General features: G+C 48.6%; 1 protein-coding gene across 4 annotated transcripts in view; it reads left to right on the top strand.

Annotated features, from left to right (window-relative positions):
* LOC127571031 (plectin-like) overlaps window positions 1–24,897 on the top strand; it is a 133,685-nt gene extending 108,788 nt beyond the window's left edge. For 3 of the 4 annotated variants that reach the window (XM_052017021.1, XM_052017017.1, XM_052017020.1), the window contains exon 2: window positions 18,443–24,897. In XM_052017021.1, coding sequence (XP_051872981.1) covers window positions 18,515–24,889 — 6,375 coding nt within the window. In that variant the 5' untranslated portion in view covers window positions 18,443–18,514 and the 3' untranslated portion in view covers window positions 24,890–24,897. The remainder of the gene's footprint in view (window positions 1–18,442) is intronic. The other variant, XM_052017022.1, reaches the window with a different exon arrangement.
* Window positions 24,898–25,133: the final 236 nt, after the last annotated feature.

The following is a 25,133-nucleotide window of genomic DNA, read 5'->3' as shown; positions in this document are numbered from 1 at the left end:
GGACACCAAACATTGATTAAAGCAGGATGGTAGACATGGTATACATAGCAAGGCTTTGGACAAGGTCCAGAAAGTTAAAGCAGATCTGAGGTGTGTTGGCAAACTGAATCCAAAATTGGTTTGGTGATAGGACTCAGAGGGTGGAAGGTGGAAGGCCGATCTTCTGATTGGAAGTCTGTGACCAGTGGTGTACCACAGGGATCGGTGCTGGGACCTCTCGTTTAGTACACATGAAAGAGTTGGATGAGAATGTAGAGGGTACAGTTAATAGGTTTGCTGACGACATGAAAATTGGTAGAGTCATAGAGAGGGTAGAAGGTTGTCTGAGGATACAGAGGGACTTGGATCAGCTGGAAAGTTGGGCAGAACAGTGACAGATGCAGACTAATCTTGTCAGATGTGAGGTAATGTATTATGGGATGTCAAATATGACCAGGACGCATACAGTAAATGGCAGGGTCCATAGAGGCCGAGTGGTCCAAATTCATAGTTCCCTGGAAATATCAACACCGGTGGCTAGGGTTGTGAAGAAAACATTCAGTATGCTTACCTTCATAGGCTGATCCATTGACTATCAGAGCAGCTGTATTAAACATTGGTTCAGCCAGATGGAGTAATGTTTACAGTTCTGTCCACCAGAGTTACAAGGAGCGATTGGATCGTCTGTGTTTGTTCTCACTGGGAGATAGGCTGAGGTTAACATTATGGAGGTTTATAAGATCATGAGGGTCATAAATGAGATAGAAAGTAGAGGGTATAGGTTTAAGATGAGAAGGGAGAATTTAAAGGGGACCTGAGGTGGTGGGTGTGTGTGGAACAAGCTGCCAGAGGAGGTGGTAGAGGCGGGTATAATAACAACATTTAGAGGTGTTTGTACAGGTCCTTGGGTAGGAAAGGCATTGCAGTATACAGGCCTCGAGAGCGGCCATATCTGAGCCATAAGTGTTGTGTCTGAGGGCGGCCGTGTATGAGCTGTAAGTGTTGTGTCTGAGGTCAGAGCAGCCGTGTCTGAGCTGTAAGTGTTGTGTCTGAGGTCAGAGCAGCCGTGTCTGAGCTGTAAGTGTTGTATCTGACGTCAGAGTGCCCAGGTTTTGGCTCGAGAGGCTTGGGCGAGGAAGCTGAGCAGAGGAATGATTTCTTTAAATTATTCTTCTGATTAGTGCAGCTGGAAAGGAAGTTAGGGCAGTGGTGTGCTCCTCCTGCAGGATGTAGGAGATCGGGGAAACTTCCAGAATCCTTGATGACTTCACGTGTGGGAAGTGTGTCCAGCTGCAGCTCCTGACCTGCCACATTAAGGAGCTGGTGCTGGATGTACTTGGGATCATCTGGGGTACTGAGACCATCGTACATGAGAGTTTTACTGAGGTGGTCACAACTGGTTCCCCTGTGCCGATCCTCCTAGGAACAGGTTTACTGCTGGGGGGGATATCAATAACTGATTTGGATGAAAGCATGGATGGGAGGGTCAGTTTGCTGATGACACACAGATTGGTGGCGTTGTGGATGGTGTAGACATTTGCCAAAGGATGCAGCGGGATATAGATCAGTTGCGGAGATGGGCGGAGAAATGGCACGTGGAGTTTAATCCGGCCAAATGTGAAGCGTTGCACTTTGGGAGATCACACCCAAAGGGACAGTACACTCTTAATGGCAGAATCTTAACAACGTGGATGTACAGAGGGATCTTACAGAGGCTCCAAGTCTATAGCTCCCTGATAGTGGCCACACAAGTTGATAGGATGGTAAAGAAGGCTCATGGTATACTTGCCTTTATTAGTTGAGGCACTGAGTTCAAGAGTCAAGAAGTTATGTTATAGCTTTATAAAACTCTGGTTAAGGTTCAACTGGAATATTGCAGAGAGCGGTGGGTGCCTGGAACACTGCCGGGGTGGGGTGGAGGCAGATACCATAGAGGCGTTTAAGAGACTCTTAAACAGGCACATGAATGTGCAGTCAATGGAGGGGTAATGGAGGGTATGCTGGCAGAAGGGATTAGTTTATTGGCATTGGTTTATTAATGTCACTTGTACCGAGGTACAGTGAAACACTTGTCTGGCATACCGATCATACAGGTTAATTCATTACATAGTGCAGTTATATTGGGTCAGTACAGAGTGCATTGAGGTAGTACAGGTAAAAACAATAACAGTACAGAGTGAAGTGTCACAGCTACAGAGAAAGTGCAGTGCAATAAGGTGCAAGGTCACAACAAGGTAGATCGTGAGGTCATTAGTTTAGTACAACATCATGGGCCAGAACGCCTGTTCCTGCACTGCTCTCTGTATCAAATAACGATGGTGGTGCAGATATTGGAATCTATGGGAGAGACTTAACGTGAATTAATAAAACTAGTTAATGAGTAGCAATATGAATGGAGACAATAGCGACTCGAGGGGAAATTTATGGGTGTGGTAAGGTCAGGCAAGGTTTCTTTATTAGTCACGTACATCGAAACACACAGTGAAATGCATCTTTTGTAGAGTGTTCTGGGGGCAGCCCGCAAGTGTCGCCACACTTCCGGCACCTGTGTTCTCCCCGTGTCTGGGTGGGTTTCCTCCGGGTGCTCGGGTTTCCTCCCACATTCCAAAGACGTACGGGTTAGGAAGTTGTGGGCGTCCTATGTTGGCGCCGGAAGCGTGGTGACACTTGCGGGCTGCCCCCAGAACACTCTACGCAAAAGATGCATTTCACTGTGTGTTTCGATGTACATGTGACTTTTAAAGATATCTCTTAAAACATAGCATGCCTACAACCTCCTAATGCATACGTCTTCGGAATGCGGGAGGAAACCCACGCAGACAGGGGGAGAACGTACAAACTCCTTACAGGCAGCAGCCAGAATTGAACCCAGGTCTCTGGCGCTGTAATAGCGTTACACTAACCGCTACACCACCATGCCCACGGAATCAAATGTAGAGCTGGTGTCTCAGCAGCGGTGACCTTTCAATATTCCACAGACGGCACATTTAACCTTTCTCCCCCTTCACTGGCAGTCTGGACGATTCACGAATCCCTTCCAATGCCCAACGGGGGCAACGAGTCTCTATCCAGTGTGAGTCCACTGGTGCCTCAGCAGTTGAGAAGAATCACCAAACTTTTTCCCGCACTTGGAGCAGATGAATGGCTCTCCCCAATGTGAGTGGACTGGTGTCTCAGCAGGGAGGAGGAGTGGCTGAAGCCCTTTCCGCGCTCGGAACAGGTGAACGGCCTCTCCCAGCTGTGGGTTGACCAGTGCATCAGACGATAACTGAGTGAAGCCCTTCCCGCACTGGGGGTAGGTGAACGGCCTCTTCCCCCGTGTGGACCTGCTGGTGTCTCAACAGTTGGGAAGGATAAGTGAATGCTTTTCCACAGGCGGAGCAGGTGAACGGCCTCTCCCCGGTGTGAAGACGCTGGTGTATCACCAGGTTAGTTGACTGAGTGAACCCTTTCCCGCACTCGGAGCAGGTGAACGGCCTCTTCCACTTCCAGGAAGGATTGAGATTCACCATTGAATGAGCATCTGAAGCAAAAGTCTGAATGGCAGTGGGCAAAAGGAGGGAAAACTGGGAGAAATACAACATTTACAGTAACAACATTTACAAATTTACAATAACAACATTTAAAAGACACTGAGACAGGTACGTGGATAAGAAAGGTTTAAAGGGATATGGGCCAAATGCGGGCAAATGGGACTGGCTTAGGTGGACACCCTGGTCGACATGGATGAGTTGGGCTGAAGGACCTGTTTCTGTGTTGTAACACTCCACAGAACACAGGACAGCACAGGAACAGGCCCTTCGGCCCACAATGTCTGCGCCAAACACGATGCTGAATTAAACTAATTCTCTTCTGTCTACACATGACCCACATCCCACCATCGCTGCATATTCGTGTGTCCATCTAACAGCCCCTTAAATGCCACTATCGTATCTGATTTCACTGCTCTCCCAACAGCCCATTCCAGATACCTACCACTGTGCAAAACAAAACATGCCCCCCACACCTCTTTTAAACTTTTCCCCTCTCACTCAACGCGTGTCCTCTAGTACTTCCACCTTGGTGAACAGACTCTGAATGACTATCCTATCTGTGCCTCTCATTTTATAAACTGCTATCAGGTCTCTGATGCTCCAGAGAAAACAATCCAAGTTTAAGACCATAAAACATAGGAGCAGAATGAGGCCATTTGGCCCTTTGAGTCTCCTCCGCCATTCAATCATGGCTGATTTATTTTTCCCTCTCAACCCCATTCTCCTGCCTTCTCCCCGTTACCTTTGATGCCCTTACTAATCAAGAACCTATCAACCTCTGCTTTAAATATACCCAATGACTTGGCCACCACAGCTGTCTGTGGCAATGAATTCCACAGATTCACCACCCTCTGGCTAAAGAAATTCCTCCTCATCTCTGTTCTAAAGGGATGTCCTTCTATTCTGTGGCTGTGCCCTCTGGTCCTAGACTCTCCCACTACTGGAAACATCCTCTCCACGTCCACTCTATCCAGGCCTTTCAATATTCAGTAAGTTTCATTGAGATCCTCCCTCATCTTTCTAAACTCCAGTGAGTACAGGCCCAGAGACATCAAATGCACCTCGTACGTCAACCGTTTCATCCCCGGGATCATTCTCGTAAACCTCCTCTGGACCCTCTCCAATGCCAGCACATCCTTCCTTAGATATGGGGCCCAAAACTGCTCACAATACTCCAAATGTGGTCTGGCCAATGCCTTATAAAGCTCAACATACATCCTTGCTTTATATTCTAGTCCTGTCGAAATGAATGCTAACATTGCATTTGCCTTCCTTACTGCCGACTCAACCTACAAGTTAACCTTTTGGGAATCCTGCACTAGGACTCCCAAGTCCCTTTACCCCTCTGATTTCTGAATTCCCTCCCAATTTAGAAAATAGTCTACGTCTTTATTCCTTCTGCCAAAGTGCATGACCGTACACTTCCCTACGCTGTGTTCCACCTGCCACTTCTTTGCCCATTCTCCCAACCTGTCCAAGTCCTTCTGCAGACTCCCTGCTTCCTCAACACTACCTGCCCCTCCACCTATCTTTGTATCATCCACAAACTTGGCCTCAAAGCCATCAATTCCGTCATCCAGATCATTAACATAACGTGAAAAGTAGCAGACCCAACACCAACCCCTGGGGAACACCACTAGTCACTGGCAGCCAACCAGAAAAGGCCCCCTTTATTCCCATCTTTGTCCTCTGCCAGTCAGCCAACCTCCTATCCACGCTGGTACCTTTCCTGTAATACCATGGGCTCCTGTCTTGTTTGGCAGCCTCATGTGCGGCACCTTGTCAAAGGCCTTCTGAAAATCCAAGTAAACAACATCCACTGACTCTCCTTTGTCTATCCTGCCTGTTACTTCCTCACAGAATTCCAACAGATTTGTCAGACAAGATTTCCCCTTAAGGAGACCATGCTGATTTCTGCCTATTTTATCACGTGCTTCCAAGTGCCCCAAAGCCTCATCCTTAATAATGGACTCTAACACCTCACCAACCACTGAAGTCAGGCGAACTGGCCTATAATTTCCTGTCTTTTGCCTCCCTCCCTCCGTTAAAGAGTGGAGTGACACTTGTGATTTTCCAGTCCTGCAGAACCATTCCTGAATCTGGTGATTCTTAAAGATCAGTACCAATGCTTCCACAATCTCTTCAGCTACCTCTTTCAGACCCTGGGGTATAGTCCATCTGGTCTAGGTGACTTGTCCACCTTCAGACCTTCCAGTTTCCTTAGTAATAGTGACCGCACTCACTTCTGCCCCCTGACTCTCTCAAATTTCTGGTATGTTGCTGGTGTCTTCCACAGTGAAGACTGGCACAAAATACTTATTCAGTTCATCCACCATTTCTTTGTTCCCCAGCCTTTGTCCAACCTCTCCTTATAGCTCATGCCGTCTAAACCAGGCAGCATTCACGTACATTTCACCTGCACCCTCTCCGAAGCTTCCATATCCTTCCTGTAAGGGGGTGACTGGAACTACACACAACACTCCAAGTGCGGCCTGACTTTATGCAGCTACAACATGACTTCCTGTCTCCTGTACTCAATGCCCTGAGCAATAAAGGAAGAATACCATACGCCTTCTTTACCACCCTGGTACCTACCTCACCTTCGGTGAGTTATGGACTTGGAATCTATGACTCCAAGCGGAAATGAGACTAAAGTGACAATGGGTGTGGTGAGCATCTGCAATTATAGCACAATGAGCCATATGTCAAAGTTAACACAAAGGGAGAGTCGATGGAAGTACTGATAAACGTGTGAAGTCATTCATTCGGAAGCAAAGATATGCGATGTGCATAGTTTTACAGCACAGAACCAGGCCCTTCAGCCCATCATGCCCATGCACCTATTGAACCTACCTACACCAACTTACCAGCACTGGGTACATAGTCTTAGGCACTTTGGTGGTTCAAGTACAAGGCTATCACAAATGTAGTGAAAGGGAACTCAAAGGGAGGGGAGGAACAAAGACCATGTACACAGATCAGCAACCTGCACAAGAAAGTAATGGAATGGGAGCCTAGCTACCTGCCTTGCAACTTGTAGCATTACTTTGGTGTACTCCTTCCATGTCCAACATAGTGATTCTCATCTGTGATGCCCATAGCAGGTCCCAGCTTGCAGCTTTAGCCAGGACTTTGTGTCATGGTATCGACGATGGTTAGTATTGACACAGTAGGCTGAAGGGCCTCGATAACTGATCTGGGCTGATTCATGAGCCAACGAGTTGTAAATCACACAGTTAGCTGGATACAGAAGGTTGATATAATTGCAGATTTTTTTGAATGTTGAAAGGAATTCACGCCGTACATTGAAAGAATCTTTCCACATGAAGGGGAGAAGGATTCTCGGATGCAGACTTACAGTCAGGACTCAGCTCTCAGGAAGGAGGCTGGGAAATAATTCTTGGTGCAGTGGCTGGTAAAGTATAGAATTTCTTCCTACCAAATGTGAAAGATGCAAGCTCACCAAGAAATTTTAAACTGGAATGATGGGAACATTTCAGGTTGGTGTCTTTTCACTGGGGTGTGGATTCCAAGCCAAAGCAAGTAAAACATTGCAGATTACCACAGGTGCAAAGTCTGAATGTCCACCTCATCTTCTGAAAGATATCGACCAGAGTGTAAATAGTCATGGAGACATCGATTGACACAGTGCCTGATCAAACCCTGTAGACTACCAAGTTCACATTCACCATCACATACCTATTTTTACTATAATCCAACCCTAAGCCTTTATTCATTTTTCCCACATTCCCATCAACTCCCCCGGATTCTTCTCCTCACTTAGATAAGCAGCAATTTACTGTGGCCAATTCACCTATCTACCTGGGATCTTGTTGGGATTATGGAAGGAAATCCATTGGTACAAATCTAGAAATCCAAGGCAGTCAAATAGGTTTGGTTAGTGTACTTTAAATGGTTAAGAATTCCTAGCTCAAGGGATACTAGGACCACTGTGCACTCAACTGACGTTGCCATCTTGTGACCACTGACGTCCCTTTATTTGCATGGTATTGTTGTCTTCAGGCAGTCAGGTGGGGGCAAAACCATCTGTGAGTGAACACATACCAAGGGGTAGTACACAATGCTCAGGTTCGGTTTGGTTCCTCAGAGAAGCTTGAATTTCACCACTATAGGATGACCCAGAATGAATCCATTGTCGACGGTGTTTGGGATTGGTCACTGTTGTGGAAATGGAGCAGGCAAATGTCTGCAGAGCAAGCTGTCCACATCACCTACCCTGTCATGTTCCTTGAAGGATAAGTATTTGGCAGGCATTATAGAAAAGTACATCAGGACACCATTCTGCCCATCAATTCCATGCTGGCTCTCTGTAGAGCAATTCAGTCATAGAGTTGTACAGCACAGAAACAGGCCGACCATGGTGCCAGCCTGAGCCAGTCCCATCTGGCCCTCTAACCCTTTCCTAACCATGTACTAAATGTCTTTAAAATATTGTAATTAAACCTGCCTCTGGCAGCTCGTTCCACACACCCACCACCCTCTGTGTGAAAAACCTGCCCCTCAGGTCCCTTCTAAACCTTTCCCCTCTCACCTCAAACCTGTGTCCTCTCGGTTTAGACTCCCCCACCCTGGGAAAAGACTGTGACCATCTACTTTATCCATGCCCCTCATGGTTTTATAAACCTCTGTAAGGTTACCCCTCAGCCTCCTTCACTCCGGGGAAATCAGCTCCAGCCTGTCCAGTCTCTCCTTGTAACTCAAGCCCTCCAGTCCTAACAACATCCCTGTGAATGTTCTCTACACACACTTCAGCTTAATGACATCCTTCCTGTAGTGTGGCAACCAGAACTGCACACAATACTCCTAGTGTGCTCTCCACAACAACTTGTACATTTGAATCAATATGTCCCAACTCCTAGTACCCAATAACCCTGACCAATGAAGGCCCGCGTGCCAAACAACTTCACCACCCTGTCTGCCTGTGCCTCACTTTCAGGGAACTATGTACCTGTACCCCTAGGGCTCTCAGTTCTACAACACTCTCCAGGGCCCTACTGTTTACTGTGTAAGTTCTGCTCTGGTTTAACTTACCAAAGTGCAACACCTCACACTTGTCTGAGTGACCCTCACCAATTTTTACTGATGCACCATAGAAAGCATCCTATTCAGATGGATCATGGCTTGGTGTGGAAACTGCTCCGCCCGAGACCACAGGTAATTGCAGAGAGTTGTGGACACAGCTCAGCACATCACAAAAATCAGACTCTGTCTACACCTTCTGCTGCCTTGGAAGAGCAGCCAACATAATCAAAGACGCCTCCTACCCCGGAAATTCTCTCTTCTCCCCCCTCCCATCGATCAGAAGATACAAAAGCTTGAGAACATGCACAACTAAGCTCAAGGACGACTTCAATCCCGCTGTTATAAGACCCTTGAATGCACCTCTTGTATGATAAAGATGAACTCCTGACTCACCAATCTACCTCATCATGGCCCTTGCACATTATTGTCCAGCTGCTCTGCACTTTCTCTGTAACTGTAACACTTTATTCTGCATTCTATTATTACTCTTCCCTTGTACTGCCTCGATGTACTGATGTGATGGATTGATCTGTATTGAACAGCGTGCAAGACAAAGGCTTTCACTGTATCTTGGGACGTGTGACAATAATAAACCAATTACCAAATAAATTCCATTTGTCCCACTTCCCAAGTTGGTCTCGACCCCCCTGTAAACAGGCAGCCCTTTTCACTGTCCACCACACCACCAATTTTGGTGTCGTCTGCGGATTTACTGACCATGTTGGTAACATTGTCATTCAAACCGTTGATATAAATGAGAAACAACAGGGACCCAGCACCGATCCCTGCGGCACACCACTGTCACACGTCTCCAGTCTGAGAAACACCCTCCGATCCCACCCTCCACTCCCACACTCCAAAAACACCCCTCCACTCCCACCCTTTCGATTCCTTCCACCAAGCCAATGCTGTACCTAACTGGCCCACTCAGCCTGGATCCCATGTGCTCCAACCTCCCGGACCAGCCTACCATGCAGCACCTTGTTAGGAGGCCTTGCTAAAGTCCACGCAGAACATGCTGTCACCAATCCTCTTGCTCACCTCGAGCAAGAACTGAATCAAATTCGTGAGACAGGATTTTCCACCCACAAAGCCATGCTGAATATCCCATGGTATGAGGTGATGTCATTAACCACAAAATTGCCATAAAAATGACTTCACTACAGATAAAATCCAGGTAAATATTGAGTCAGTAAAAAAACTTCCACAGAGACTGGCAGGTGCCTGGAGCACATTGCCAGTGAGATGAGGGAACTGACACAAACAGCGGCATGTCAGGTATACAGAGAGGCAGGTGAAGACGCAGGGAATGGGGGATATGGACCCATGTGCAAACAGATGGGTTTAGTTTAATCTGCATCATGGTCAGCACAGATGTTGTGGGCTGAAGGGCCTGTTCCTGCGCTGTTCTGTTCTACATTTTGTGAGCCATTGGGTGTTGACACTGGTGCCTGACACACCCTGGGCCATAGTCCTTCAGTGTTGGGGAAATGAAGAAGCCGGGTGTTTGCCTGGATTAGGCCGAGTACGCTCTTCCACAAGGGGTGCCTGCTGATAACCTCCACCTGCCAGCAGCCCCTCCCTGCTCAGTGACGTCAGGAACAGGAGGGAACGTGCTGTATTCCTGCAGGAAATCCAGGATAAATGTACACACAACAAACTCCCCAACAGTAACGTGAGGAAGATCAGATCAGGTGTTTGTGATTTTCATACCCACAAAGTGAGCCCTCCTTCAGGTGTAACATCGTAGTGTAGTGGTTAGCGTAACGCTATTACAGCGCCAGCAACCTGGGTTCAATTCCGGCCACTGTCTGTGAGGAGTTTGTACGTTCTCCCCGTGGCTGCGTGGGTTTCCTCCGGGTGCTCCGGTTTCCTCCCACATTCCAAAGACGTACGGGTTAGGAAGTTGTGGGCATGCTATGTTCGCACCAGAAGTGTGGCGACACTTGCGGGCTGCCCCCAGAGCACTCTATGCAAGGATGCATCTCACTGTGTGTTTCGATGTACGTGTGACTAATAAAGATACCTTATCTTTAGAATCACCAGTGACATTTGTTCAAGGTGTCATCAGTGGCACAGACAGGCCCCCCCCCCCACGGTGAGGCACCGACACCCCACGGCCCCCCCTCCCACAGACCCCCACGCCCCCCTCCATGGTGAGGCACCGACACCCCACGGACCCCCACCACACCCTCCCTCACGGTGAGGCACCGACCCCACATGGCCACCCCCCCCAACAGTGAGGCACCGACAACCACGGGCCCCCCCATGGTGAGGCACTGACACCCCATGGCCCCCCCACGGTGAGGCACCGACAACCACGGCCCCCCCCATGGTGAGGCATGACACCCCATGGCCCCCCCACAACCTCCCCATGATGAGGCACTGACAACCACGGCCCCCCCACGATGAGGCACTGACACCATATGACCCCCACGACCCCCCCCCCCACGGTGAAGCACCGACACACCACGGACCCTCCTACAGCTTCTCACATCACTCCCCTTCATCACCCCTCCCCCATCTACCTGCCTTCCCCCCCCTCACCTGGACTCACCTGTCACCACCAGCTTGTGCTCCCTCTCTCCCCCTCTGCCCCTCCCCTCCCCCCTCCCTCACCCTCTCTCTCCCCCCCCTCCCCCTCTCCCCTTCCTCTACCATGTCCTCTTCCTTTCCAGTCCTGATGAATGGTCTCGACCCGAAACGTCGACTGTTTATTTCCCTCCACAGATGCTGCCCGACCTGCTGAGTTCCTCCAGCATTGTGTGTGTTGCTCCAGGTTCCAACATCTGCCGTCTCTTCTGTGTCTCAGTTCCATGGATGCAGTGGAAAATCTGGGGGTATTCTCAAAGCAGAGAAGTGTCAGGGAAGATTTGATAGAAGGGTTGAAAACCACAGAAAAATGTTAAATAAAGTGGATATTGCGAAACATTTGTAGTACAGCAGGTGGAGAAGACTCAGATCTGCGGTGCTGTTGACTCCAGCCACTGACTACCTGCTGTGTGCTGGAATCCAAACCTGAAGTCACTGGTCTCTGAGTCTGGCTCCATGCAGAGTGAAGAATAAGACAGAAAGTTTAGAAAGCGATAGATTTGAGAAGAAGGGTGGTGAACCCAGAACTGAAGATGTTATATTTGAATGCACGCAGTATATGAAATAAGGTAGATGAACTCATAGTGCAGTTAGAAATGGGCAGGTACGACGTTGTGGGCATCACAGAGTCGTGGTTGAAAGAAGATCAGAGCTGGGAGCTAAACATCCGAGGACACACATCCTATCGAAAAGACAGGCAGGTGAACAGAGAGGGTCAGGTGGCTCTGTTGGTAAACAATGAAATCAAATCCTTAGCAAGAGGATTTTATAAATGACTTAGATGAGGATGAGGAAGGGTGGTTTAGTAAGTTTGCTAATGATACAAAGGTTGGTGGTGTTGTGGATAGTGTAGAAGGTTGCTGTAGATTACAACAGGACTTTGATAGAATGCAGACGTGGGCTGAGAAGTGGCAGACGGAGTTCAACCCGGATAAGTGCAAAGTGATACACTTCGGGAGATCGAATAGGAAGGCAGAATACAAGGTTAATGACAGGACTCTTAGCAGTGTGGAGGAACAGAGGGATCTTGAGGTCCACGCCCATAGATCTCTCAAGGTTGCTGCGCAGGTCAATAGGGTTGTTAAGAAGGCGTATGGTGTGTTGGCCTTCATTAGTCGGGGTATTGAGTTCAAGAGCTGCGAGATGATGTTGCAGCTCTATAGAGCTCTGGTCAGACCACACTTGGAGTATTGTGTTCAGTTCTGGTCACCTCATTATAGGAAGGATGTGGAAGCTTTAGAGAGGGTGCAGAGGAGATTTACCAGGATGTTGCCTGTATTGGAGAGCATGTCTTATGAGGATAGGTTGAGTGAGCTGGGGCTTTTCTCTTTGGAGAGAAGGAGGATGAGAGGTGACTTGATAGAGGTGCACAAGATGATAAGAGGTATCGATCGAGTGGACAGTCAGAGACTTTTTCCTAGTGCGACAATGGCTAACACGAGGGGATATAATTTTAAGGTGATTGGAGGAAGGTATAAGGGGGATGTCAGGGGTAAGTTTTCTACACAGAGAGTGATGAGTGCATGGAATGCACTGCCTGCAGAGGTTGTGGGGGCAGATACGTTAGGGACATTTAAGAGACTCTTAGATAGACACATGAATGATAGAGAAATGGAGGGGTATGTGGGAGGGAAGGGTTAGATAGATCTTAGAGCAGGATAAAATGTTGGCACAACATTGTGGGCCGAAGGGCCTGTACTGTGCCGTAACGTTCTATGTTCCAAGTGACACCGGATCATTAGATGTAGAAAACTAGTGGGTAGAGTTAAGAAACTGCAAGGGTAAAAAGACCCTGTTGGGAGTTGTAAACAGGCCTCTGAATAGTAGCCAGGAGGTGGAGCACAAATTACAACAGGAGATAGAAAAGGCATGTAAAAAGGGCAATGTGACAGTGGTCATGGGGGATTTCAGGTAGACTGGGAAAATCAGGTTGGTACTGGATCCTAAGAGAAGGAATTTGATCATAATATGATAGAATTCACCCTGCAGTTTGAGAGGGAGAAGCTGAAATCGGATGTATCGGTATTACAGTTGAGTAAAGGTAATTACAGACGCATGAGAGAGGAGCTGGCCAAAGTTGATTGGAAGAGGACCCTAGCAGAGATGATGGTAGAGCAGCAATGGCAGGAGTTCTGGGAGAAATTCGGAAGATGCAGGATCAGTTCACCCCAAAGAAGCAGCAGCATTCTAAAGGGAGGATGAGACAACCGTGGCTGACAAAGGAAGTCAAAAACAGCATAAAAGCAAAAGAGAGGGTATACAATATTGCAAAAATTAGTGGGAAACTAGAGGATTGGGAAGCTTTTAAAAAGCAGCAGAAGGCAACTAAAAAAGCAATAAGGGGAGAAAAGGTGAAATATGAAGGTAAGCTGGCCAATAGTATAAAAGAGGATACCAAAAGATATATAAAGAGGAAAAGAGAGGCAAAAGTGGACATCGGACCACTGGAAAATGACGCTGAAGAGGTACTAATGGAGAAGGTGCTTGGGAAACTGAAAGGTCTGAAGGTGGATAAATCACCTGGACCAGATGGACTACACTCCAGGGATCTGAAAGAGGTAGCTGAAGAGATTGTGGAGGCATTTGTAGTGATCTTCCAAGAATCACCAGAGTCAGGAATGGTTCTGGAGGACTGGAAAATTGCAAATGTCACTCCGCTCTTTAAGAATGGAGGGAGGCAAAAGACATGAAATTATAGGCCAGTTAGCCTGACTTCAGTGGTTGGTAAGATGTTAGAGTCCATTATTAAGGATGAGGTTTCAGGGTACTTGGAAGCACGTGATAAAATAGGCCAAAGTCAGCATGGTTTCCTTAAGGGGAAATCTTGCCTGACAAATCTGTTGGAATTCTTTGAGGAAGTAACAGGCAGGGTAGACAAAGGAGAGTCAGTGGATGTTGTTTACTTGGATTTTCAGAAGACCTTTGACAAGGTGCCGCACGAGGCTGCTAAACAAGACAGGAGCCCATGGTATTACAGGAAAGGTACCAGCACAGTTAGAAGATTGGCTGATTGGCAGAAGGGAAAGAGTGGGAATAAAGGGGGTCTTTCCTGGTTGGCTGCCGGTGACTCGTGGTGTTCCACAGGGGTCAGTGTTGGGTCCGCTACTTTTCACCTTATATGATAATGATGACAGAATTGAAGGCTTTGTGTCCAGGTTTGCAGATGATACAAAGATAGGTGGAGGGGCAGGTAGTGCTGAGGAAGCAGGGAGTCTGCAGAAGGACGGTCAGGTTGGGAGAATGGGTAAAGAAGTGGCAGATGGATACAGTGTAGGGAAGTGTACAGTCATGCACTTTGGTAGAAGGAGTAAAGGCGAAGACTATTTCCTAAACAGGGAGCGAATTCAGAAATCAGAGGTGCAAAGGGACTTGGGAATCCTAGTGCTGGATTCCCTAAAGGTTAACTTGCAGGTTGAGTCGGTAGTAAGGAAGGCAAATGAATTGTTAGCATTAATTTTGAGACAGCTAGAATATAAAAGCAAGGATGTAATGCTGAGGCCTTTGTCAGACCACATTTGGAGTATTGTGAGCAGTTTTGGGCCCCATATCTAAGGAAGGATGTGCTGGCATTGGAGAGGGTCCAGAGGATGTTTATGAGAATGATCCTGGGGATGAAAGGGTTAATGTACAAGGTGCATTTGATGTCTCTGGGCCTGTACTCACTGGAGTTTAGAAGGATGAGGGAGGATCTCATTGAAACCTGCTGAATATTGAAAGGACTGGATAGAGTGGACATGGAGAGGATGTTTCCAGTAGTGGGAGAGTCCAGGACCAGAGGGGACAGCCTCAGTATAGAAGGATGTCCTTTTAGAACAGAGATGAGGAGGAATTTCTTTAGCCAGAGGGTGGTGAATCTGTGGAATTCATTGCCACAGACGGCTGTGGAGGCCAAGTCATTGGGTGTATTTAAAGCGGAGGTTGATAGGTTTTTGATTAGTAAGGGCGTCAAAGGTTACCATCGAACAGTACAGCACAATGCAGGCCATTCGGCCCACCATGTTGTGCTGACCTTTAAACCATGCCTAAGATTATCTAACCCCTTCCTCCCACATATCCCCCTATTTTAAATTCCTCCATATGCTTATCTAACAATCTCTTGAATTTGACCAACGTACCTGCCTCCACCACTGCCCCAGGCAGCGCATTCCGTGCACCAACCACTCTCTGCGTAAAAAACCTCCCTCTGATATTTCCCTTGAACTTCCCATCCATTACTTTAAAGCCATGCCCTCTTGTATTGAGCATTGGTGCCCTGGGAAAGAGGCGCTGGCTGTCCACTCTATCTATTCCTCTTAATATTTTGTGTACCTCTATCATGTCTCCTCTCACCCTCCTTCTCTCCGAAGAGTAAAGACCTAGCTCCCTTAGTCTCTCCTCATAATCCATACTCTCCAAACCAGGCAGCATCCTGGTAAATCCCCTCTGCACCCTTTCCAATGCTTCCACATCCTTCCTAGAATGAGGCTACCAGAACTGGACACAGTGCTCCAAGTGTGGTCGAACCAGTGTTTTATAGAGCTGCATCATTAACTCACGGCTCTTAAACTCGATCCCCTGACTTATGAAAGCTAACATCCCATAAGCTTTCTTAACTACCCTATCCACCTGTGAGGCAACTTCAGTGATCTGTGGATATGAACCCCCAGATCCCTCTGCTCCTCTACACTGCCCAGAATCCTGCCATTAACCTTGTACTCTGCCTTGGAGTTTGTCCTTCCAAAGTGTACTACCTCACACTTCTCCGGATTGAACTCCATCTTCCACTTCTCAGCCCAGCTCTGCATCCTATCAATGTCCTCCTGCAATCTTCGACAGCCCTCCACTCTATCCACAACATCACCAACCTTTGTGTCATCTGCAAACTTGCCAACCCACCCTTCCACCCCCTCATCCAAGTCATTAATAAATATTACGAAAAGTAGAGGTCCCAGAACTGATCCTTGTGGGACACCACTAGTCACAGCCCTCCAATCCGAATGCACTCCCTCCACCACAACCCTCTGCTTTCTACAGGCAAGCCAATTTTGAATCCACACGGCCAAGCCTCCCTGGATCCCTTGCCCTCGACCTTCTGAAGAAGCTTACCATGTGGAACTTTGTTAAACGCCTTACTAAAATCCATGTAAACCACATCTACTGCACTACCCTCATCAATCTTCCTGGTCACCTCCTCAAAGAACCCTATCAGGCTTGTGAGACATGATCTTCCCTTCACAAAGCCATGATGGCTGTCCCTAATCAGTCCCTGATTCTCTAAATGCTCATAGATCCTATCTCTTAGAATCCCTTCCAACAGCTTGCCCACCACAGACGTAAGGCTCACTGGTCTGTAATTCCTTGGACTATCCCTACTACCTTTTTTGAATAAGGGGACAACATTCGCCATCCTCCAATCCTCTGGTACCATCCCCGCGGACAACGAGGACTCAAAGATCCTAGCCAATGGTTCAGCAATCTCCTCCCTCACCTCACAAAGCAGCCTGGGGAATATTCTGTCAGGCCCTAGGGACTTATCTGTCTTAATATTTTCTAACAGCTCCAACACATCCTCTCTCTTGATATCAAGATGCTCTAGAACATTAACCTTACCAACACTGTCCTCAGCATCATCAAGGTCCCTCTCCTCGGTGAATACTGAAGAGAACCTCACCCACTTCCACAGCTTCCAGGCACATCCTCCCACCTTTGTCTCTAATAGGTCCAACCTTTACTCTCGTCGTCCTTCTGCTCTTCACATACGGGGAGAAGGGAAGAGAATGGGGTTGAGAGGGAAAAATAAATCAGCCATGATCGAATGGTGGAGCAGACTCAATCGGCTAAATGGCCAAATTCTGCTCCTTTGTCTTATGGTCAAATGAGGCAGGGTTCAGAGCAGAACTCGGGTAACAGACAACTCCAGTTACACAAGCTGCCTGTCGTTTTACAGTCTCCTCCTTCTCACTTACTGTACCTTTGCAGAACTTCCTCAGGCGGGAGGGCGAGCAGCCAGGGGTCAGCAGTGACAGCAGTGACATGGGCGGAGAAAGGGATGAGGTCCTGCAGGGTGAATGTACGGAGTTGTAGAAGGAGTTAACAAGCAGGACCAAGGGCAGTAATCTCCAGGTTACTGCCGGTGCCGCGTGCCGGTGAGGGAACGAATCGGAGGATGTGGCAGATGAATGTGTGGCTGGAGAGTTGGTGCAGGGGGCAGGGATTCCATGTTTTGGACCTTTGGGATCTGTCCTGGGACAGAGGCGATCTGTACAAGAGGGACCGGCTGCACCTGAACTGGAGGAGGACCAATATCTTGGCAGCAGATTTGCTGGCACTACCAGGGTGGGTTTAAACGTGTTTGGCTAGGGGGTGGGATCCCAAGCAGAAGCTGCATTCCCACAAGGAATATTCCCAATTCCTAGGGGATTTGAGGCATATCATTCAGGCCCAGGCAATGGACACAAAGATGGCCACACCCTTCCTGGATCTCGTTGTTCTGGAGTGTTCTCCCGTTCTAGAAACATCCCATAATATTACACTATGCCTCACCAGATCTGGAGGTCCTGGCATACTGTACCAATGTGGAGGTGACCAACACCACGACTGCCACATGACCATGTGTGGCATCACATCACGACTCGATGCCCTTCATCCTAGGTGGGCTTCCCATCACATAACACCCTGTTGCTCTCCCCTCCGCTGAAACACAGAAAGGCCATCACAACACTGTGTTTTGTGTTGTATAGTCACCCTGCTGTAGGAAAGATGCTATTAAACTGGAAAGAGTGCAGAAAAGATTTACAAGGAAGTTGCCAGGACTTGAGGGACTGAGCTATGGGGAGAGGTCGGACAGGCTAGGACTGTATTCCTTGCAGTGTAGAAGACTGATGGGTGATCTTATAGAGGTGTATAAAATCATGAGGGGCATAGATAAGGTCAATGCACTCAGTCTTTTTCCCAAGATTGGGGTATCAAGAACTGGGGGGCACAGGTTTAAGGTGAGAAGGGAAAGATTTAAAAGGAACATGAGGGGCAAAGTTTTTACACAAAGAGTGGTGTGTGTGTGTGGACTGAGCTGTCAGAGGAAGTGGTTGAGGCAGGTACAACAGACAGTTGGACAGGTACATGGGTTAGAAAGATTTAAGAGGGGTATGGGCCAAATGAAACTAGCTTGGATGGGGTACCTTGGTCAGCATGGACCAGTTGGGTCAAAGGGCCTGTTTCCATGCTGTGTGGCTCTATGACTCTCTCTATGACCCTCTAAGAGTTGACCAACAGCCAAGCTGTGAGCAATAATATTTTCTTCTGTCTTTGACTGACAGCCTCTGCTAACACTGCTGAACTGGCACCCACACAACCAGAGGCAGCCCCAGAGCTAGATTCACTTGCCGCTGATGGAGAATGCAAATCACATGGAGAATGGAAGGTCCACCTGCAACATCACAGAGCCTTGTTCCTCCACGACCAAGACTGATGGTGTCATCGAGGGATCCCCAGAGAACCCGACAACGGGCACTGTTACCGCAGGATCTCCCTCCCTGAACTTGGGAAGCAGCATTGCTGGACTCCTGATTCATTCAACCAATGAGAAGATGAGCATCTACCAGGCCTTCAGGAAGAATTTACTGCCACCAGGTGCAGCTCTGCTTCTGCTGGAGGCCCAAGCTGCCACCGGCTTTCTCATCGACCCAGTGACAGAGCAGAAACTGCCTGTTGATGAGGCTCTGCAGGCCGGGGTCATCGGTCCTGATGTGTACAATAAACTGCTGTCTGCTGAAAAGGCAGTGTCAGGTTACAGGGATCCCACCACAGGGAACACCATCTCCCTCTTCCAAGCCATGAAGGAGGAGCTGGTTGTGAGTTCCCATGGCATCCGTCTACTGGAAGCTCAGCTGGCAACAGGTGGAATCATCGATCCGACCTCTGGCCAGCGGATTTCTGTGGAAGTTGCCTACCAGAGAGGAATGTTTGATCAGGAGATGAACAAGATTCTCTCTGACCCCAGTGACGACACCAGGGGGTTTTTTGACCCTAACACCCAGGAGAACCTGAGCTATCTGGAGCTGAAGCAACGATGTGTGACAGAGTCCAGCTCTGGACTCTGCCTTCTGATCATCACAGATAAGGTGGTGAAAGGAATCCAAATTTCCACCGATGAACAAACCAAGAGCATCTTTCGAAAGACTTTAATGTCAGTGAAAGCCGGCAGGTTCAGAGGGCGAAAGGTGACATTATGGGAAGTCATCAATTCAGAATATTTCACTGCTGATCAAATCAGTGAGTTTATCAAAGATTTCAAATCAGGCAAAACCACAGTCGAGAAAATCATCACAGTTGTCACAACAACCATTGAACAAACAGAGAGGGAGAAGAAGGTAGCCACCTTTCATGGCCTGAGACGAAAGGTGACTGCCCAGGAACTGCTGGAATCCAAGGTCATTGATCAGAATCTCTACAACAAACTGGAGCAAGGGATCACCACGGTAAAAGACGTTACTGAACTCCAGTCTGTAGGTCAGTATCTAACAGGGACATGTAGCATCGCTGGGGTCCTTGTGGAGTCAACCAATGAGAAGCTGAGCATCTACCAGGCCATGAGAAAGCGTCTGCTGATGCCTGGAACAGCCTTGGTCCTGTTGGAAGCTCAGGCCGCAACTGGCTTTGTCATTGACCCAGTCAAGAATGTGAAGCTCACGGTTGACGAGGCAGTTCAGAGCGGACTTGTTGGCAAAGAGTTCCACGAGAAGCTGCTGTCTGCAGAAAGGGCAGTCACTGGTTACAAGGACCCCTACACGGGCAATGTGATCTCCTTGTTCCAGGCTCTGAAGAAGGAGCTGATTGTCCACGACCATGGGATTCGCCTCCTGGAGGCACAGATTGCCACAGGAGGCATCATTGACCCAGTGCACAGCCATCGCCTGCCTGTCGACGTGGCGTACAAGAGAGGGATGTTTGATGAGCAGATGAACAAGATTCTCTCTGATGCTGGTGATGACACCAAGGGATTCTTCGACCCCAACACTAAAGAGAACCTGACCTACCTTCAGCTGAAACAGAGATGTGTGAACGAGCAAGAGACTGGGCTCTGCCTGTTGTGTTTGAGAGACCTGCACTACATAGATAAGCAGACAGAAATGGTTTTCAAACAGACCAGCTTCTCCATTACTCTGGGCAAATTTCAGGGTCGGTCCCTGACAGTCTGGGAATTTCTCAACTCTGAATATGTCACAGATAGAAAGAGAAGAGAGATTATGCAACAGTACAGTTCCCACTCGCTAACAATCCAACAGATCATTACCATCTTTACCGGCATCATTGAGGAGAAGGAAAGGACATCTAGCTGCACTATTACTGTTGATGGCTTGCGAAAGAAAGTTCCCATTCAGGAACTTGTGAACTCCCAGGTTATTGGGAGTGATACATTCAAAGAATTACAGGAAGGCAAGACCACAGTGCAAGAGCTTCTTCAGACGGACTCAGTGATGAGGTACCTGCAAGGTTCCAGCAGCATTGCAGGCATACTTCTGGAAAATTCCAGTGAGAAGCTGAGCATCTACCAGGCCATGAAGAAGCGTCTGCTGAAGCCTGGAACAGCCTTGGTCCTGTTGGAAGCTCAGGCCGCGACTGGCTTTGTCATTGACCCAGTCAAGAATGTGAAGTTCACGGTTGACGAGGCAGTTCAGAGCGGACTTGTTGGCAAAGAGTTCCACGAGAAGCTGCTGTCTGCAGAAAGGGCAGTCACTGGTTACAAAGACCCCTACACGGGCAATGTGATCTCCTTGTTCCAGGCTCTGAAGAAGGACCTGATTGTCCACAACCATGGGATTCGCCTCCTGGAGGCACAGATTGCCACAGGAGGCATCATTGACCCAGTGCACAGCCATCGCCTGCCTGTCGACATGGCGTACAAGAGAGGGATGTTTGATGAGCAGATGAACAAGATTCTCTCTGATGCTGGTGATGACACCAAGGGATTCTTTGACCCCAACACTAAGGAGAACCTGACCTACCTTCAGCTGAAACAGAGATGTGTGAACGAGCAAGAGACTGGGCTGTGCTTGCTGAGGATATCAGATGGAAGTGTGAAGAATCGCCAGGGATACAGCATTGCAGAAGCACAGAGCACATTTCAGCAGGAGACCATACATGTCTCATGTGGCAGGTTCAAGGGTAGGTCTGTCTCAATCTGGGAAATCATCCACTCTGAGTATTTCACTGAGGAGAAGAGGAAGGAGCTGATCGAGAAGTACAGGTTGAAGGAGGTCGACATGAAGACCATCATCACAAGGATCACCACCACCATTGAGCAAACTGAAAGCCAGACCCACCCTTCAAGTCCCTCCATCGCTCTTTCATGTCAGGCTCCCCTGGCTTACACTGCAGAAGAGACTGAAGCCGCCTTTCGAAAGACAACCATCAGCTTCACAATCTGGAGTCTGCTTCATTCCAAGCTCTTCACTGAAGAGGAACGAAGATCATTGATAGAGAAATACAGCCGGAAGGAGATTGACATGGAAACCGTGATCAGAACCATTACCAGAATGATCGAGCAGACTCAATGCCTGGTGGACACCTCAATCACCTTCTCCGGCCTCCGAGCAGACATCTCTCTGGAGGAACTGGTGGAGTCAGAAATCATCGATCAAAAGACATTGCTGGATCTGCAGCAGGGGAAGAAGACTGTGCAAGATGTGAGTGAGCTGGACTCAGTGAAGGTCTATCTCAGGGGATCAGATAGCATCGCTGGGGTCCTTGTGGAGTCAACCAATGAGAAGCTGAGCATCTACCAGGCCATGAAGAAGCGTCTGCTGAAGCCTGGAACAGCCTTGGTCCTGTTGGAAGCTCAGGCCGCGACTGGCTTTGTCATTGACCCAGTCAAGAATGTGAAGCTCACGGTTGACGAGGCAGTTCAGAGCGGACTTGTCGGCAAAGAGTTCCACGAGAAGCTGCTGTCTGCAGAAAGGGCAGTCACTGGTTACAAAGACCCCTACACGGGCAATGTGATCTCCTTGTTCCAGGCTCTGAAGAAGGAGCTGATTGTCCACGACCATGGGATTCGCCTCCTGGAGGCACAGATTGCCACAGGAGGCATCATTGACCCAGTGCACAGCCATCGCCTGCCTGTCGACGTGGCGTACAAGAGAGGGATGTTTGATGAGCAGATGAACAAGGTCCTCTCTGATGCTGGTGATGACACCAAGGGATTCTTTGACCCCAACACTAAGGAGAACCTGACCTACCTTCAGCTGAAACAGAGATGTGTGAACGAGCAAGAGACTGGGCTGTGCTTGCTGAAGATATCAGATGGAAGTGTGAAGAATCGCCAGGGATACAGCATTGCAGAAGCACAGAGCACATTTCAGCAGGAGACCATACATGTCTCATGTGGCAGGTTCAAGGGTAAGTCTGTCTCAATCTGGGAAATCATCCACTCTGAGTATTTCACCAAGGAGAAGAGGAAGGAGCTGATCGAGAAGTACAGGTTGAAGGAGGTCGACATGAAGACCATCATCACAAGGATCACCACCACCATTGAGCAAACTGAAAGCCAGACCCACCCTTCAAGTCCCTCCATCGCTCTTCCATGTCAGGCTCCCCTGGATTACACTGCAGAAGAGACTGAAGCCGCCTTTCGAAAGACCACCATCAGCTTCACAATCTGGAGTCTGCTTCATTCCAAGCTCCTCACTGAAGAGGAACGAAGATCATTGATAGAGAAGTACAGCCGGAAGGAGATTGACGTGGAAACCATGATCAGAACCATCACCAGAATGATCGAGCAGACTCAGTGCCTGGTGGACACCTCAATCACCTTCTCCGGCCTCCGAGCAGACATCTCTCTGGAGGAACTGGTGGAGTCAGAAATCATCGATCAAAAGACATTGCTGGATCTGCAGCAGGGGAAGAAGACTGTGCAAGATGTGAGTGAGCTGGACTCAGTGAAGGTCTATCTCAGGGGATCAGATAGCATCGCTGGGGTCCTTGTGGAGTCAACCAATGAGAAGCTGAGCATCTACCAGGCCATGAAGAAGCATCTGCTGAAGCCTGGAACAGCCTTGGTCCTGTTGGAAGCTCAGGCCGCGACTGGCTTTGTCATTGACCCAGTCAAGAATGTGAAGCTCACGGTTGACGAGGCAGTTCAGAGTGGACTTGTCGGCAAAGAGTTCCACGAGAAGCTGCTGTCTGCAGAAAGGGCAGTCACTGGTTACAAAGACCCCTACACGGGCAATGTGATCTCCTTGTTCCAGGCTCTGAAGAAGGAGCTGATTGTCCACGACCATGGGATTCGCCTACTGGAGGCACAGATTGCCACAGGAGGCATCATTGACCCAGTGCACAGCCATCGCCTGCCTGTCGACGTGGCGTACAAGAGAGGGATGTTTGATGAGCAGATGAACAAGATTCTCTCTGATGCTGGTGATGACACCAAGGGATTCTTCGACCCCAACACTAAAGAGAACCTGACCTACCTTCAGCTGAAACAGAGATGTGTGAACGAGCAAGAGACTGGGCTGTGCTTGCTGAAGATATCAGATGGAAGTGTGAAGAATCGCCAGGGATACAGCATTGCAGAAACACAGAGCACATTTCAGCAGGAGACCATACACGTCTCATGTGGCAGGTTCAAGGGTAGGTCTGTCTCAATCTGGGAAATCATCCACTCTGAGTATTTCACCGAGGAGAAGAGGAAGGAGCTGATCGAGAAGTACAGGTTGAAGGAGGTCGACATGAAGACCATCATCACAAGGATCACCACCACCATTGAGCAAACTGAAAGCCAGACCCACCCTTCAAGTCCCTCCATCGCTCTTCCATGTCAGGCTCCCCTGGATTACACTGCAGAAGAGACTGAAGCCGCCTTTCGAAAGACCACCATCAGCTTCACAATCTGGAGTCTGCTTCATTCCAAGCTCTTCACTGAAGAGGAACGAAGATCATTGATAGAGAAATACAGCCGGAAGGAGATTGACATGGAAACCGTGATCAGAACCATTACCAGAATGATCGAGCAGACTCAATGCCTGGTGGACACCTCAATCACCTTCTCCGGCCTCCGAGCAGACATCTCTCTGGAGGAACTGGTGGAGTCAGAAATCATCGATCAAAAGACATTGCTGGATCTGCAGCAGGGGAAGAAGACTGTGCAAGATGTGAGTGAGCTGGACTCAGTGAAGGTCTATCTCAGGGGATCAGATAGCATCGCTGGGGTCCTTGTGGAGTCAACCAATGAGAAGCTGAGCATCTACCAGGCCATGAAGAAGCATCTGCTGATGCCTGGAACAGCCTTGGTCCTGTTGGAAGCTCAGGCCGCGACTGGCTTTGTCATTGACCCAGTCAAGAATGTGAAGCTCACGGTTGACGAGGCAGTTCAGAGCGGACTTGTCGGCAAAGAGTTCCACGAGAAGCTGCTGTCTGCAGAAAGGGCAGTCACTGGTTACAAAGACCCCTACACGGGCAATGTGATCTCCTTGTTCCAGGCTCTGAAGAAGGAGCTGATTGTCCATGACCATGGGATTCGCCTCCTGGAGGCACAGATTGCCACAGGAGGCATCATTGACCCAGTGCACAGCCATCGCCTGCCTGTCGACGTGGCGTACAGGAGAGGGATGTTTGATGAGCAGATGAACAAGGTTCTCTCTGATGCTGGTGATGACACCAAGGGATTCTTCGACCCCAACACTAAGGAGAACCTGACCTACCTTCAGCTGAAACAGAGATGTGCCAAAGATCCTGTGACTGATCTGTATTTCTTGTTGCTGAGAAAATAAATGGGTTGAATAAATTTGGACTGAGTCATTATTTCCATGACTATTTACTGCTCCATGAAGGAATCATAGAACTGTACAGCACAGAACAGGCCCTTCGGCCCACAATGTTGTCCGACATAGCTATTCCCTCCTACACACAGAATGCCCATATCCCTGTGTTTTCCTGTCATTAATGTGCCCATCCAAGTCCCTCTTAAAAGCCCCCAATGAATGTGCCTCCACCACCCTATCAGGCAATGCATTC

The sequence above is a fragment of the Pristis pectinata genome, chromosome 5 (genome assembly GCF_009764475.1).
Source record: "Pristis pectinata isolate sPriPec2 chromosome 5, sPriPec2.1.pri, whole genome shotgun sequence".
NCBI classification, from domain to species: domain Eukaryota; kingdom Metazoa; phylum Chordata; class Chondrichthyes; order Rhinopristiformes; family Pristidae; genus Pristis; species Pristis pectinata.
Note: the sequence above shows the minus strand (reverse complement) of the source record. Positions and strands in the feature narration are given on the sequence as shown.